Raw genomic sequence first — 14,050 nt, 5'->3', positions numbered from 1 at the left:
TTTTATTTAATATTTGTCTGATAGTCTTAATCTTGAGGAAAAAGTCTAGGCAGAATTGGAAATAGAAATTTTAGTTTAAGGAAATGAACCTGTAGCCTAAAATCAATAAGTTCTGCAATACTCACCCTATTCTTACTTAAACTGATTAGGGAAAATAATCTGTACAAAAGGGGAAAAATCTTGGGAAGAGGTTCTAACAAATGCCCATTCCTAAATCAGTTACCCCAACCCACTCCCATCCTATCCCATTTAGGCTCCAGGTACTCGGAATTAAGATAAAGTTCCAGATTGTAGTTCTGCAAAGAAAAGATGTAAAAGATCAGGTAATGGAAGTTTTAAAGAGAATAATAATAAAAATAATAAAATACAGTCAAGCAAAAGAATTGGGGAAAAAAACATTTGGTTCAGGTTACAAGGAGAAGAGCAACCTCAATGCTGATGGGAATTAGTGGCTACAGAGCAGAAACCATGGAGTGGGAGAGGGACAAAAAGGGAAGTCTGTTTTTCCTACAAAGCAACAAAAGAGACCTAAACTTCAACAAAGTCTTTGTATTGCTGCTCAGTTTCCCTGGAGAATTTTTTTTTTTTAAGTACTAACTACAATGAATGCTTCAAGGGATAAAACCACAAATAGGATACAGTTCCAATTCAAAACACTTACAATATAAGAGAATTCCACAAATATTAAGTACTGTAAGTCCAATCTCATTACTAAAAACGTGCTATAGAATTGTAAAGGACAGATTCCATCTCATTGCTATGAGGCAGGAAAAGCTTCACATATGATGTAGTATTTGAGACTGACCTTGAAGAATACATGAGATTATGACAGGAGAAAAGAGGAAGGAGGAGTAGAAATCATTCTTAATGGAAGGAACACCATGCACTAAGACAAGGTAGATAGCATAGCTGTTTTTGAGAAAGATAAAGTAATTCACATTAGCTGGAATCAAGAAAATAAATTTCTACTCCTGATCATAGCAGCAAAACAAATTTTAAAATAGGCCTTAAGCCATATTATGGGAAGAAGGTGGGCAAATTTCAATCCTAGATACACTATTAAAATTCCAGGCCCATCAACTAACTTAGTGAACATATATGGTCTCTGAAATCATTAGTAAATTAGTTGCAATAACTACTTACTGGAAGTTGTCACCGCTGTGGAGATTGTTAGCACGTAATAAGCCATACAAAGTCACGTGTGTACTATCTGATGAAATGCTGAGGTCATGTTCCTTTCCTTCCCTGATCATTGTACGTTTAAGAAGACTAGAACATTTCAAAGCCAACTCCAAAGCATCCATCCAGCACCTTCCTAGAAGAACACAGATTCATAAGCAGTATAATTTTAAAAACTATGAAACTAGCATCCATCTTAATTTAGCCCTGTTACCTTGAAGCATATTATTATTTCTTTGATAATAATGCCCTGGAAAACTTAGCTTAAACATAAAATCTTGCTAGGATTTCTTTAGGCAATCTTTCAGTTTTACAAATGCTTTTTACATACTAATCATCTGGACATCACTGTTAGATGGATAGTATACAGTATGCATTAAAAAGCATACCTAATTTAAAATAAATGTACTTCATTTTCCAAATCTTAGAACATTAACTTGCAGCATAATTTGAAGGCACCAAGCAAGGTACATAAAATATACTGAAGGTGTTATGTCCCTACTATGAACAAACTCTCTGAAATAATGTTTCATTGTTGATAGGAGGTCTATCCTCAGGCTTAACATCTATTCTATTTTTATGTATGAAAATTTTTAAGTCAAGGAAATGTCTGTATAATGCTATCTTAACTGCCATATTAATTAAGAGAAACATTAATAGCTTCATTTTTTTAAATTAAAATTTAGAATTGCATTAGTAGAAAAATGTTCATATATATCTGTTAAGTGCTCTTAAAATTCATATATATATTTATTTCAAGATCTGCTGGAAATACCAGCCAAGTAAAACATTTTCATACCAAAAGTCAGTGCCTATATTTTAATTTAAAAAATAATCATCTGGTAAAAGTAAACTTTGGAAGGTTATAAGATTCCCTACACAAACTATGAAACTTGAAAGTGAGAAAGAAATCCATTGTCAATTATTAAGGTTTTAAAGTTACCTTGCTTTCATATAAATAAGTTTTGCTCTCCCCAAATTTGCTTCATGAAATAAGTATTAAGTTGTTATATGCGAAATAAGTTTTTAATTGAATGTTTTCGTATGTAAAAAATAAACGAAAAGTGTATAAGCGTGTCATAAATGTTAGCATTTAAGGATAAGATAAAAAGTATTAAATGTATCTCTAAAATGATAAATCTTAATGATCACAAAGAACACTAAGAAGGCAAAAAGGTGTTAACATGTCAATGGAGGATGAAGAAGAAATCTCCAAGCCGTTAACTCATCAGTCAATTATACAATGCGTCCTTATCAGATTTCCCTGTTTGTGTACCAAGTTAATAATATATTTAGTGTTCTAAGCAATTTATGATTACAATGCTTCTGCTGCAAATGCCATACTAAAAACAGATTTCCTCCCAAAATAATACAAAATAGTATATAAAATAAACCCTTAACAAAGAAAACCAATATCCAATCCATCAAAAACTGTATTTACCATCTGACTCTGAAGTAGCTCGGATGATCAAATAACTGCTAGGTAAGGGTTGAGTTATGGATCCAACTGCTTCACCTTTTGGACCCTTAATAACCAAATAAACAAAATAAATGGTGTACAGTAAATACCATGAGAATTCAACTTTATATTATCCTTTATTATCTGTCATAATCTAAATCAGGCATGGATTATAATTTAAAAGCAAACAAGCTTTAATTTCACCCTTCCTATAAATGCAAATGTAAGGTATTAAGTTTTCTTTTCCAACAAATATACCTCCTTAAAACGGTACAAATTATAGTTATCACTTAGATATTATCTCTACATATTACTCACATATTAAAGGGAACTTAAATTTACCACACTAAACCAAATTTTAATTTAATAGAGATTACCATCTCACAGATACTTCTAGGTAAGAAATGCAAAATTTCAACAGCTGGAAATAATGTAATTCACAAGAAAAAGAGAAATAAATTTTGACTGGGTTTAGAGAAAAATAAATCTCCATTTTATAACCAACGATATACTTGTTTTTAATGACAAACTATAAAAGCTAATTTTGTTTTTCCAGAAATAGGAAAGAAAAAGGAATCGTTGTTGTTGCTGGCGGGGGTTGTTTTAGAAGTACATGACACCAACAGTAATTAGTATCACCAAGGCTAAACTTCAGTGGACACGGTTCTTACCTGGAAAGAAAACTAAACATCAAGTTCACAGGATAATTTTGATACAAAAGTATAATTTTCAAAGTTGTTTTGAAAGCATTCCTTAAGATTATCAGATCAAAGAATAAAATGGATTTCAAGAAGCACAAACATTAAAAAGTAAAGATACAGGTTCAGACTGAAAAAGTGGGGGGAAAATCAATATGGCTTTAACAAATACTGTAATATCCCGAGCATTTCCAAATAGCTTTATAATTTATGGGCCAGTTCCTAGAAACGATATAGAACAGGACCTAGAGTCAGACTGCCTAGGTTTCAATCCTAGTTCTGGGCTAGTAAAGTTACTTAAGTAACCTCTTTAGGCTTCAATCCCTTTATCTGTATAATGGGAGGAAACTGTATCCTCCTAATAGCATGAGAATTAAATAAAAGATTCCATGTCAAATGTTCAAAAGAGTACCTGACATAAAGAACTCATAAATATGTCCAAAGCAAGTTTTGCTTGTGGGGAGTATTCTGATGTTCATATAATTGTACAAATTTCCCTCTCTTCCTCCAGTACTTGAAATTAAATAAATATAACATTAAAATATTTAAAATGATTTTAAAATTCAACATAATTCTTATAATTCCTTAGAGTAGTAGAATAAAATACTACACATAAAAAGTATTGACAGCCTTATAACATCAAGGTCATGGGTTTGGATCCCCATGCTGGCCAGCTGCCCCAAAAAAGAAAAGTTTTGAAAGTCATTTTCTTTACTTGAGAACCACATTATATATAAATATCTGTGATACTATGAAAATATGTATCTAGTCTTCATCCCTGTCCTCTGACATACTAAGGATTCTGAAATCCTTAGAATCTCCAAAGAGGTAAGACTCTTTTCCAATGGCTGTCAGCCCCTAGGTAGTTTTGGGATGGGAGCTGGTCACAGGAAAGACCTAGGTGACCCCCCAACCTCCAGGGGGTTAAGTTAATCACCAGTGGCCAATGATTTAATCAATCATGCCTATGTAATGAAGCCTCCATAAAAACACAAGAGGCCTACATTCAGGGAGCTTCCAGATAGCTGAACAAATGGAGGTTCCTGGAGGGTGGCATGCCGGGGAGGGCATGGAAGCTCTGTGCTCCTTCCCACATCCCTCACCCTACACGTCTCTTCATCTGTATCCTTTATAATAAATCGGTAAACGTAAGAATGTTTCCCTGAGTTCTGTGAGCAGCTCAAGCAAACTAACTGAACCCAAGGAGGGGCTGTGAGAACCCTGGTTTATAGCTGGTGGGTTAGAAGTTCCACAGGCCTGAATTGTGACTGGCCTCTGAAGTGGAGGACAGTCTGGGGGACTGAGCCCTCAACCTGTGGGATCTGATGCTCTCTAGGTAGGTAGTGTCAGAGTTGAACTGGAGGACAACCCGTTGGTGTCCACTGAAGAATTGCTGGCTTGCTTGCAGGTGGGAAAAAATCCCCACATACTAGGACACAGAAATCAGAAGTCTGTCTCCTGTGTGTTGTTGATTGTGCTTGTTGCTGAGAGAGAGTAGAGGAAAGACAGTGTGTACCTTTCCCACTCTCACTCAGTTTTGTTTTTCCCACATCAGCTCAAAAGCCGAGATTCTATGGGTTAAATTCTTTCCCCTGGGGGAGGCACCTAATCCCAGGATGGAACTAACTTTTTAATTCTAAATTTATTCCTGCTATGACTCAAGACTTCTGAAATAAAGATAAAAAGTCCAGGTCTTTTCCTAGGTGTATGTATGTTGCCTAATTAAGCAATACAAAAGGAGGAGGGAAAAAGGCTGAAGCGACTTTTAGTTAGCTCTAATTTCATTAGGTGGTTTTCCTTAAAGGAGGAGTTCAAAACCCTTTATTCAAGGGTAATTGACCTTCTTAGAAACTAGGCAATAATCAGTTTGTAAAAACTTCAACTACGCTCATTTATTCAGTTAGTATGCACTGCATGTCTACTGGATTCGATACCTAATCAAATAAGGCATTTCTATTTTCGTGCTTATTTCTGCTTTTTAGCACGTTAGTGACCACAGTAATGCCTTCTAGTTACAACAGCATTAGAGCTCCGTCTCTAAAGAAAATGGCCTCCCTTAAGAGTAAATAGGACTGCTTCGGCTTACAGGCTTACCATCACACATTTACATCACTACAGGGAAGACCACAAAAATAAACAGTAGCTTCTGTTCTAGAAGGATCTTATATTTGGAAAAAGAGAAGAAAACACAGTAAACATGATACAATGTTACAAAGCAGAGTTAGTAATTACAAATTGAAAAATACAGTACAAATTGAATTCCCAAGACAAAACAGAGAGTAAGATGTGATATAAATTTGGGAAACATCTTAAATTTTTAAAATTAGATCTTAAAGGTACACAAAACCTTTTGGTGTACGTTTCATTGTGGGTAGAGACAGAAAGGGGAATAATGCTTGAAAACAGAAACAAATTTATAAGTCCTGGCAGAGGACAGAGATCATTCGATTGATTTATCTCAGTTCTACTCACAGATCGTCATCTTTACCTTTACACCTAATGTGACAAGTACTTACATACCTTTACTGCCCAAATAGACTGCTCCAAAGGATGGAAAAGTTTGAAACAAAAGCCATCTTTTTTTGATGGACGCTCAATGATTTCACAGGCATTCAGAAGGACTGTTCCTACCCACTGACCATTTTTTTGGGTCTTATAGATCAGTAGCACCCCGGGTTTCAACACACACCACAACTTGGTCCAGCTTTTTAGAGTACCACGAATCTACAGAAAGAAATTTATTTTAAAAATTAATATATGTTTTTCTCTTTGTGCTCTACAAGATATAAACTAACTACTGGCAAACAGGATGTTTTAATCTAAAATTTCTATAACAAGTAAGCTTTAGATTTAATAGATTTTTTTTTTTTTAAAGCTACTAACTACATCGCAAGCACTGCAAATAGACATGAAAACAAAACGGCTCCTTCTTCTAAGAAACTTAAATTTTAGTGGGATTCAGAAGGAGAAGGATTGAAAAAAAATTTTTTGTGGGAGACTAGGTCAATGGTTTCAAAATAATGTACTAAATAGAATAGTTTTCTTCACCTCTCTGACCAAGTCAAGGCCCACTAAAATATACTTTCCTAGTGCTGAGATTCTTCTTTTTGTAAAATTTATCATAGCTGTAATTTTATTTGTGTGAGTATATGATTGTTCTGCCTTTTAAAAATCCCTCCCCCCCACTATTACATCAACGGTACTGAAAATACTGTTGGCACACACCAGGCATTCCCTAAATATTTGGTGAGTGGTTGGAAGAGGAAAGAACCTCCTCCTAGTTCCTAAAATTATCTTCTCTAAATTACTTTGTTCTTAGTAATTACATAAAGTACAACATATAAATTTCCTGGTGGAAAGTTTACAACACGAACTACTTGAATCTCTTTTCTCATAAAATGTTCCTCATGCTTGTGTTTCATACTATGTCAATAAGAAGCGTATAACTAGTTTTTTCTATAAATTTCTCTTTCTGTAATCTATTGAAATTGTTTCTATGCAAATTCACAATACTGAAAAGGATGCTAATATAATATTTAGATTAAAAATAGGTATTATCTTCACTTTTATTTACTGTACAACATGTTCTCTTAATGCACTTACATGAATTAAAAAATAAATGTAGGGCTCCCTAACCCCCCAAATAAGCATACCATAGTAACTCTAAACGAGAAAAATTTAGAAAGGGGGAGTTCCGAGACAGGCAAGAAGAAAAGAGAAAAGCTTTGAGAAAAGGTATATGCATATGTAAAAGACTGAAGACAAGAGAAGCAAATGGAAGAGAGTTATCCTGAGGTAACATTCTGGATTTTGGAGATGAGACAGTAGAACATGGAGGACAAATTATCAGAATGAAGATAAGGTTTAGAAAAGCAGCCAGGGGATATGTTGAGGACTTATGTAGGGTAGGTTTAACTCTGAAAATCCCAGGTGAGATCTGGAGCTAATACACTTCTAAGTAGAGCCAAAATAACTTACAAGGTATTTTTAGCACAAGACTGACCCTAGCATTACTTGAATTCTCAGGGAAATTATCAGTAGATTCTCATCTCAGTGAAGGAACTTCTATGACAGATCTTATAAGGTTTATTATCAGGTTAGAGGTCTTAGCAACTCTTGGGGAAAGTGGAACTCCTTCAGGGCTAGAGTGATTCTTAGGTGAATGCCAGGCACTAAAACTTTCAGGGAGTCAGAGTCTTACAAGATTATTTATTTTTATAGGTTTATTTTAATTATACATTTTTATGGGGTACAGTTTGTTGTTTTGATACAAGCATATATTGTATAATGATCCAATCAGAATAGGTAGCATATCCATTACCTAAACATTTATCATTTCTTTGTGGTTTATAATATTCAAGATCCTCTTTTCTAGCTATCCTGAAATATACAATATCATTAGCTATTGTCATCCTAGAGCATCAGAACTTATGCTTTCTACCTAACTGCCACTTTGTACCTGTTGACAAACCTCTCCCCGTTACCTCCACCTCCCTCCCTTTCCCAGCCTGTGGTAAAATAACCACTGTTCTACTCTCTGAAGATCATTTTTTTCTTTTTTTAAAAAAGTTTTTCTTTTTTATTTTTATTGAAACATACTGATTGTGTTTATCTTTGGGGTGCAGCACTGAATACAAGGATCATTCTTAAAGTTAGAATTAGTCTGAAAGATTCCTACCATCCATTCCTCAGATAAGAATGAGAAAGAGTACAGAATGACAGGGACGAGGGAAAAGAAAATAAAAATAAAAATTACCAGAGGCCAAAAGAATAGGATATGGAAACAGCAATAGGTGTCCTTGATAATTAATGCTTTTCAAATTATCTTTTATATTAACTTTGTCTCATCTCAATAATGATATATCAACTGTACAATAATACTAAATGATCATTTGAATAGCAAAAATGTTTTTTTACAGCATGTGTGTTAGACAACAAAATATCACACAATCAAAAAGCCTTTTTAAAAGAACTGCTACACGTATTTGATGCTATCATTAAAAGAGACATTAAGGTTCCTTCTTCCCAATAAGATTGGAACACAGAACCTATGGGATACAATTAACAGTTTCTTTGACAGTGAAAAACAATCATCCTAGGAATTTCTTTGTCTTGTGGGCTTTAGGTGCACTCTGAGCTTTTCCATTCCAGTAGGTACATATCCAGCAATCCAAATTCAAGATTCAATATACACTGACCTTCAACCAATCAGCCATAACAATAACAGAAGGATCTGTAATTGTACTGAGCAACTCCTTTGTGGCTCTTTTCTTTTCTTCTCGGTAATTTTTCTTTTGCACCTATTTCATAGAAATAATAGAAAAATTAAAAACTCAATAGAAATGAGCGATTTCTTTGCAATTTTTTAGGTTTATAGAATGTAGAATATAAAATTCTAAACCTCTTTAGGATTCTAGTATCTTAGGAACTATAGTTTTCTGTTTGTTTTAGAGCTAGAAGGAGTTTTTAGACAACAAGGCTAGAATCTAGTTTTCCTGATCACTAGTCTTTATCTTTTTAAAAGAATTTTACCTCCTTTTAACTACACAATAATCTCATGGCAAAAATTTCAAAAAACACAAAGCTAAAAACCACCTTTATTATACCCCATCCTATTCCCCCAAGTTGACCATTGTTAACCTTCTGGAAAACACTATCCTTTCAGACCTTTTCTATGTACACGATCTATAGAAATACACAGCTCTTGTGTTTTTTTAACATATAGAAAAAAGTTCTCCCACTCAATATTTATCGGAGAGTTTCCTCATTCTTTTAACTGCTACATATGATTCCTAGTATAAGTAAAACAGAGAGCTAACACTGAACACATTCTATGTTCCAGTCACTGTTCTAAGCATTTCATCTGCATTACCATTATCTAATTTAACCCTCACAATAATCTTATGAAGTAGAACTATTATTATCCTTACTTTACAGATGAGAAAACTAAGGCAGAGAGAATAAATTGCCAACAATCACACAGCTGTAGAGTCAGAATTCAAACAGGTAGACTGGCTCCAAAAGCTATACTCTTAACCTCTAAACAATATACTGTTTCTGTAATTTTTCTTAATATATTCTCTTATTGATAGAAATCTACTCGGTTACCAGTTTTCTCATATCACGAACAATGCTGCAACTGTTTGTAATTGGAAGTTTTGCTCTCTTTCCTGATACTAATATGTAAAATATAAATAATTAAGAAACCATGAAAATGAAATGTATTCATTCAAAATATCAAAGTTCTACTTTTATAAGCAAGTTGCTTTTGAGATTATTTAGGAAAGCAGCAGTGGATTAATGCAGTCTTATTATTGCTTTGTTATTATTTGGATGGGGGAAGAGGGATGACAACCTGTTAGTGACTACATTTTCTTAAAAACCTAACAAAAAATCTTCCACCATAAAAGCTGCATTTAATGGTAAAGATACTTACATACATACAATAAAAGTTTGATAATTCCACCTAAAAAACTTTAGACTTTTGGCTTTTATGAATATGCATATCTGAATTAACAGATTCCATATGAGACTGTGAATGCAAATGCATACAAGATCAGGCAAGGAACACAAACAGGTAAAACAGATTGGACAGGAACCAGACCCAGTTGTGAAGCACGTGTTCCTTAAGCTCCAGATTCTGTGGATGCAGGAAGTTAGGTCCAACACTACATATTCCTAAAGAGAAACTGGAAGTCTGAACTTTGAATTAATGGTTCAAATTTTTTAATTATTACATAGGTCAAACAAAATATATCTATCTATGGGCCAAATTCAGCCCATGACCTAGCAGTTAGCAAACTTTAATTTCAGTAGGTGTCAGAGTTTCCCATCAGGTGTTCCACAACACAGTGATGTGTACTCAGGCACAGGTGTATAGAGATACCAAGTCCTCAGCCCCTGGAGTGGCCAGGTGGCCTGAAGCAGCCCACCCTGGGACAGGCACCAAGCAGCCCTATCAGCTGATCTCAGTGTATCACATGAATATTAACATTTTCTGTGTGTGCCTGTCTGTCCCTCTAGATATTGTTTTGTTGTTGTTCCTTTAGGAATGCACACATACATTTCTTCAACTTATTAACCTATTCTCAAAAGCACACACAGAGAACAACATGTTACTTTCCAGAAATAACTGTGGGAACTAACCTTAAGAGATTCTTTTTTTGTGAGCTTGCTTGAAGCTGAACTGTCCTTCTCAGAGCCATTATAAAGTTTAGATTCAGACTAAAATCAAATAGAAATGAACAGAAGAGAAATAATAATTAAAACCTTCATTTATTCTACACCTCATATAAAAATTAATGTTAAAGCTATGTTTGTGACATTCTTCCTATTTATTGCTATGATTTGAACAAATGTTGATTTTCCCTATATAGCATTTGTGTTTAAAAATGAACCCACCTTAAACACATAAATATGCAAAAGTAAAAACTAATCAATCCACAATGTAAAGTTAAATAAAATCATTTGTAAATTTTTACATTCTGTTTTTCAGAGTATTTCTAAGAACATATACAATTATTTAGTTATTCCTAGAACAAAAGTAGCCAAAGCAATTTTCTTTAACAGTTGAAATATTTTGAATAGAAAACCAAGCCATGTAAATTCAACTACTCTATCTAATTTGTATAGTGTTTAAAAACCAATATTCCCAGAATCTACTTCTTCCTACTATCCAGGGAACTTAAATTATCATTAATGTTTTAAATTTGTTTCCAGATTTTCAGTATATACTTCATATTTTTATTTGATCTTCATAAGAACCTTGAAAAATGGGCACAACTGACAATTTTATCTCCATTTTATAAAACAGGAAAGGGAGGCCCAGGAAGGTTGATTTTCCAAACTAAAAATCATTAATACAGCAGGGATCAGAACCTGGGTTTCCTAATTCAGTGCTTGTTTAAGAGACCACACTCTTTCACCAAAGTAGAAGAGCACAAAACTAAAAGCCATTTTTATAAATCTGGGAGCAACAAAATTAAACATGTTCGTTCAATGTACTATGATTTTCATTTTTACCTATTGTTAGACATAGGAGAAGGTACTTAAAGTTCTTAGCAGTACTCCTAGTGCCAAGAAAGCATAAGGGACTTGATCCAAATGGTGGCTTTCAAATGTTGAGTAGCCAGATCTCCACCATATCACTAGATCTGATCAAGGATAGAAAACTTTGTTACAAACTCCTTCACTCAATTTTAAGCTCCAGAAGGGAGGCACCATGTTTATTCATCAAAGACACCCAGTGTATTACCCGAAGAAAAAGGACTCGATAAATAACTAATGAATTAATAAAATAAAAATGAAAATGGCACTTGCAGCTCATCTCTCCTATGCCTCTGCTACTTATTATGAAATATTGGTTATTATGATGATGGCAGTAACCAGCTGAACTAGAAGGGGAAGTGAACTGCAAACAATTCTCAATGTAGAAGGTAGGGATCAACCTAGTTAAACTTTTGCTAAAGTTAGTCCTTTAAGAACTGGGTTTGAAACATCATATTGCTTACTCCCATGATGATGGCATATACTTTGATGTCAAAACAATTTCACAAAATTCCTCAAGCTGAATAGGTGTCTGTCTTCTCCTTGGCCCTGGAAACCCAGAGGTGGTATGGCTACTGTTAGAGGAATATGATGGTTTAAAATCATCAGGAGAGAAAATTATGTTAAGTAAAATAAGCCAGATAAAGAAACAAATACTGCATGTTTACACTCATAACTGGCTGCTAGGAAGGAAGGAAGGGAGGGAGGGAAGAAGGAAGGAAGGAAGAGAGGGAGGGACGGAGGGAGGGAGGGAGGGAGGGATGTAGGAAGGAAGGAAGGAAGGAAGGAAGGAAGGAAGGAAGGAAAGAAAAGACCACGACAATACATTGAACTTTCAGAAGGAGAGAACAAACCTAAGGATACTAGAGATGGGGGTAGGGAGGGAGTGAGTTTGGGAAGTGATAGGTCGGGTAAAGGGCATAAAGAAATATCACGATTTGTAAGAATGAATATGCTAATAATAACTGAAAAAATTTAAAATAAAAAAAATCATCAGGATATTCTATTTTCCACAACTCAGGAAACTGTATATTATAATGTACTTTTTAGATACTATTAAATGAAGAATACTAATAGTAAGTAATAGCTTAAAAGTTAATGGCTGTTGACTGTTTGTCAAGTATTATGTCAAACACTTTGTGTGCACTATCTCATTCAATACTCAAAGCAACCCTATGAGATAGGAGTATATCTCCCTTTTACTAATGAGGAAACTAAGACCAACAGATTAGATATCTCCCCAAAGTCACACAGCCAGTAAGTAAATGATCTGGGATTGGTACTCTGGTCTAATTCCCAGCCTCATGCTCTTAGCTATCTCATTATATTGATTTCTCACCTTTTAATACTATTCATATAGTATCTAATCTAGACTCAAATTTAATATTTATCTTTATGAACAACAGAAAATCTGTTTCCTCAACAAATGACAAGATCTGGCTTGGTTATTCCTATAAGATTCCACTATATTAGAAACCAGCAGCCCAGAAAGGTGTCACAAGAGCTTGGTAAATCAGAGCACACATATCTTAAGGAATCTTTGCCATATTGTGCAGTCTAGTTCTGAAAAAAAAAAATGAACTGACAGCTAAGTTATATAGTCATTTTATACATAACTACCTCAGTTTGCCAAATCAATATATATTTGAAATACCAAAAACCATAAATCATTTTTTGTTGGAGAAAGTTTACTTAACTAAGTTTCCCTTCCTTCATAAACTTTATTGACAACTATCTTCATGATGACCACAGGGTTTAACATATAGTACTGCTTGCCTCTTCATTAAGTGGCCTTAGAATGCTTAGTACATTATATTTTTACTTTTTTCTTTCTCTTTTTCTTTCTTTTCTTTTCCCCCTTAAACTGTTGTCCTCTTACAGGCTATGTGACTTTGAAAAGTTATTTAATCTGTCAGTCTTAGTTTCCTCATTTGTAAAATGAAGATACTACTACTAACTGATAAGGTTGCTTTCAGGGTTAAACGCAGTAGCGTACATAAAGTGTTGAGCATAGTACTCGGTATATAGTATATTTCAGGTTTATGACTGTACTCCAGACTGCAGGTGTTGTCAAAAATCTTACCTTAAATAAGTGGGGCTTTAATGTATGAAAATACTTGCAATTTGCTTTGAAAAACTACAGGTTGAATATCTCTTATCCGAAATGCTTGGGACCAGAAGTGTTTTGAATTTTTTCAGATTCTGGAATATTTGCAGATACTTTACTGATTGAGCATCACTAATTGAAAAATCTAAAATCTGAAACCTCCAAGTGTCATGTGGTACTTAAAAAGTTTCAGATTTCAGATTAGGGATGCTCAATTTGTATAAAATACTACAGATATGAGGAACAACAACAATAATAAGTTACAGTGACAACAGATATTTTGGTTTGAATAAGTTTTTTAAATGTCCAGGTAAATATATTTTTTAAAGCAAGTAACAGACAACTTAGAAAACCTGCAGACAAGTAGACAGATGGTTAGAGGATGAAGTTAAGAGACATGGGCTCAGAAACCCCTTATGCTTGTGATAGGATTCCTTTTATCACCCTAGATATGTTACTTATGCTGGTGATTTCTTTCATTGAGATGGACAATTAAACATTCATTTAAAAATGCTATTTTGGGATAGTCTGATTAACTCACTTTTCCAGTTCTCTCATTCA

At 34.1% G+C, this 14,050-nt stretch overlaps 1 protein-coding gene across 2 annotated transcripts in view; it reads right to left on the bottom strand.

Moving 5' to 3' along the window:
* The window catches only part of OSBPL8 (oxysterol binding protein like 8), a 200,145-nt gene that overhangs the window by 35,772 nt on the left and 150,323 nt on the right, over positions 1 to 14,050 (bottom strand). For both annotated transcript variants that reach the window (XM_063075453.1, XM_063075456.1), the window contains exons 5-9: positions 10,483 to 10,560; positions 8,535 to 8,636; positions 5,857 to 6,060; positions 2,621 to 2,705; positions 1,144 to 1,315 (exon numbers count right to left, since the gene is read on the bottom strand). In XM_063075453.1, coding sequence (XP_062931523.1) covers positions 1,144 to 1,315; positions 2,621 to 2,705; positions 5,857 to 6,060; positions 8,535 to 8,636; positions 10,483 to 10,560 — 641 coding nt within the window. The remainder of the gene's footprint in view (positions 1 to 1,143; positions 1,316 to 2,620; positions 2,706 to 5,856; positions 6,061 to 8,534; positions 8,637 to 10,482; positions 10,561 to 14,050) is intronic.

The sequence above is a fragment of the Cynocephalus volans genome, chromosome 12 (genome assembly GCF_027409185.1).
Source record: "Cynocephalus volans isolate mCynVol1 chromosome 12, mCynVol1.pri, whole genome shotgun sequence".
In the NCBI taxonomy this organism is placed as follows: domain Eukaryota; kingdom Metazoa; phylum Chordata; class Mammalia; order Dermoptera; family Cynocephalidae; genus Cynocephalus; species Cynocephalus volans.
Note: the sequence above shows the minus strand (reverse complement) of the source record. Positions and strands in the feature narration are given on the sequence as shown.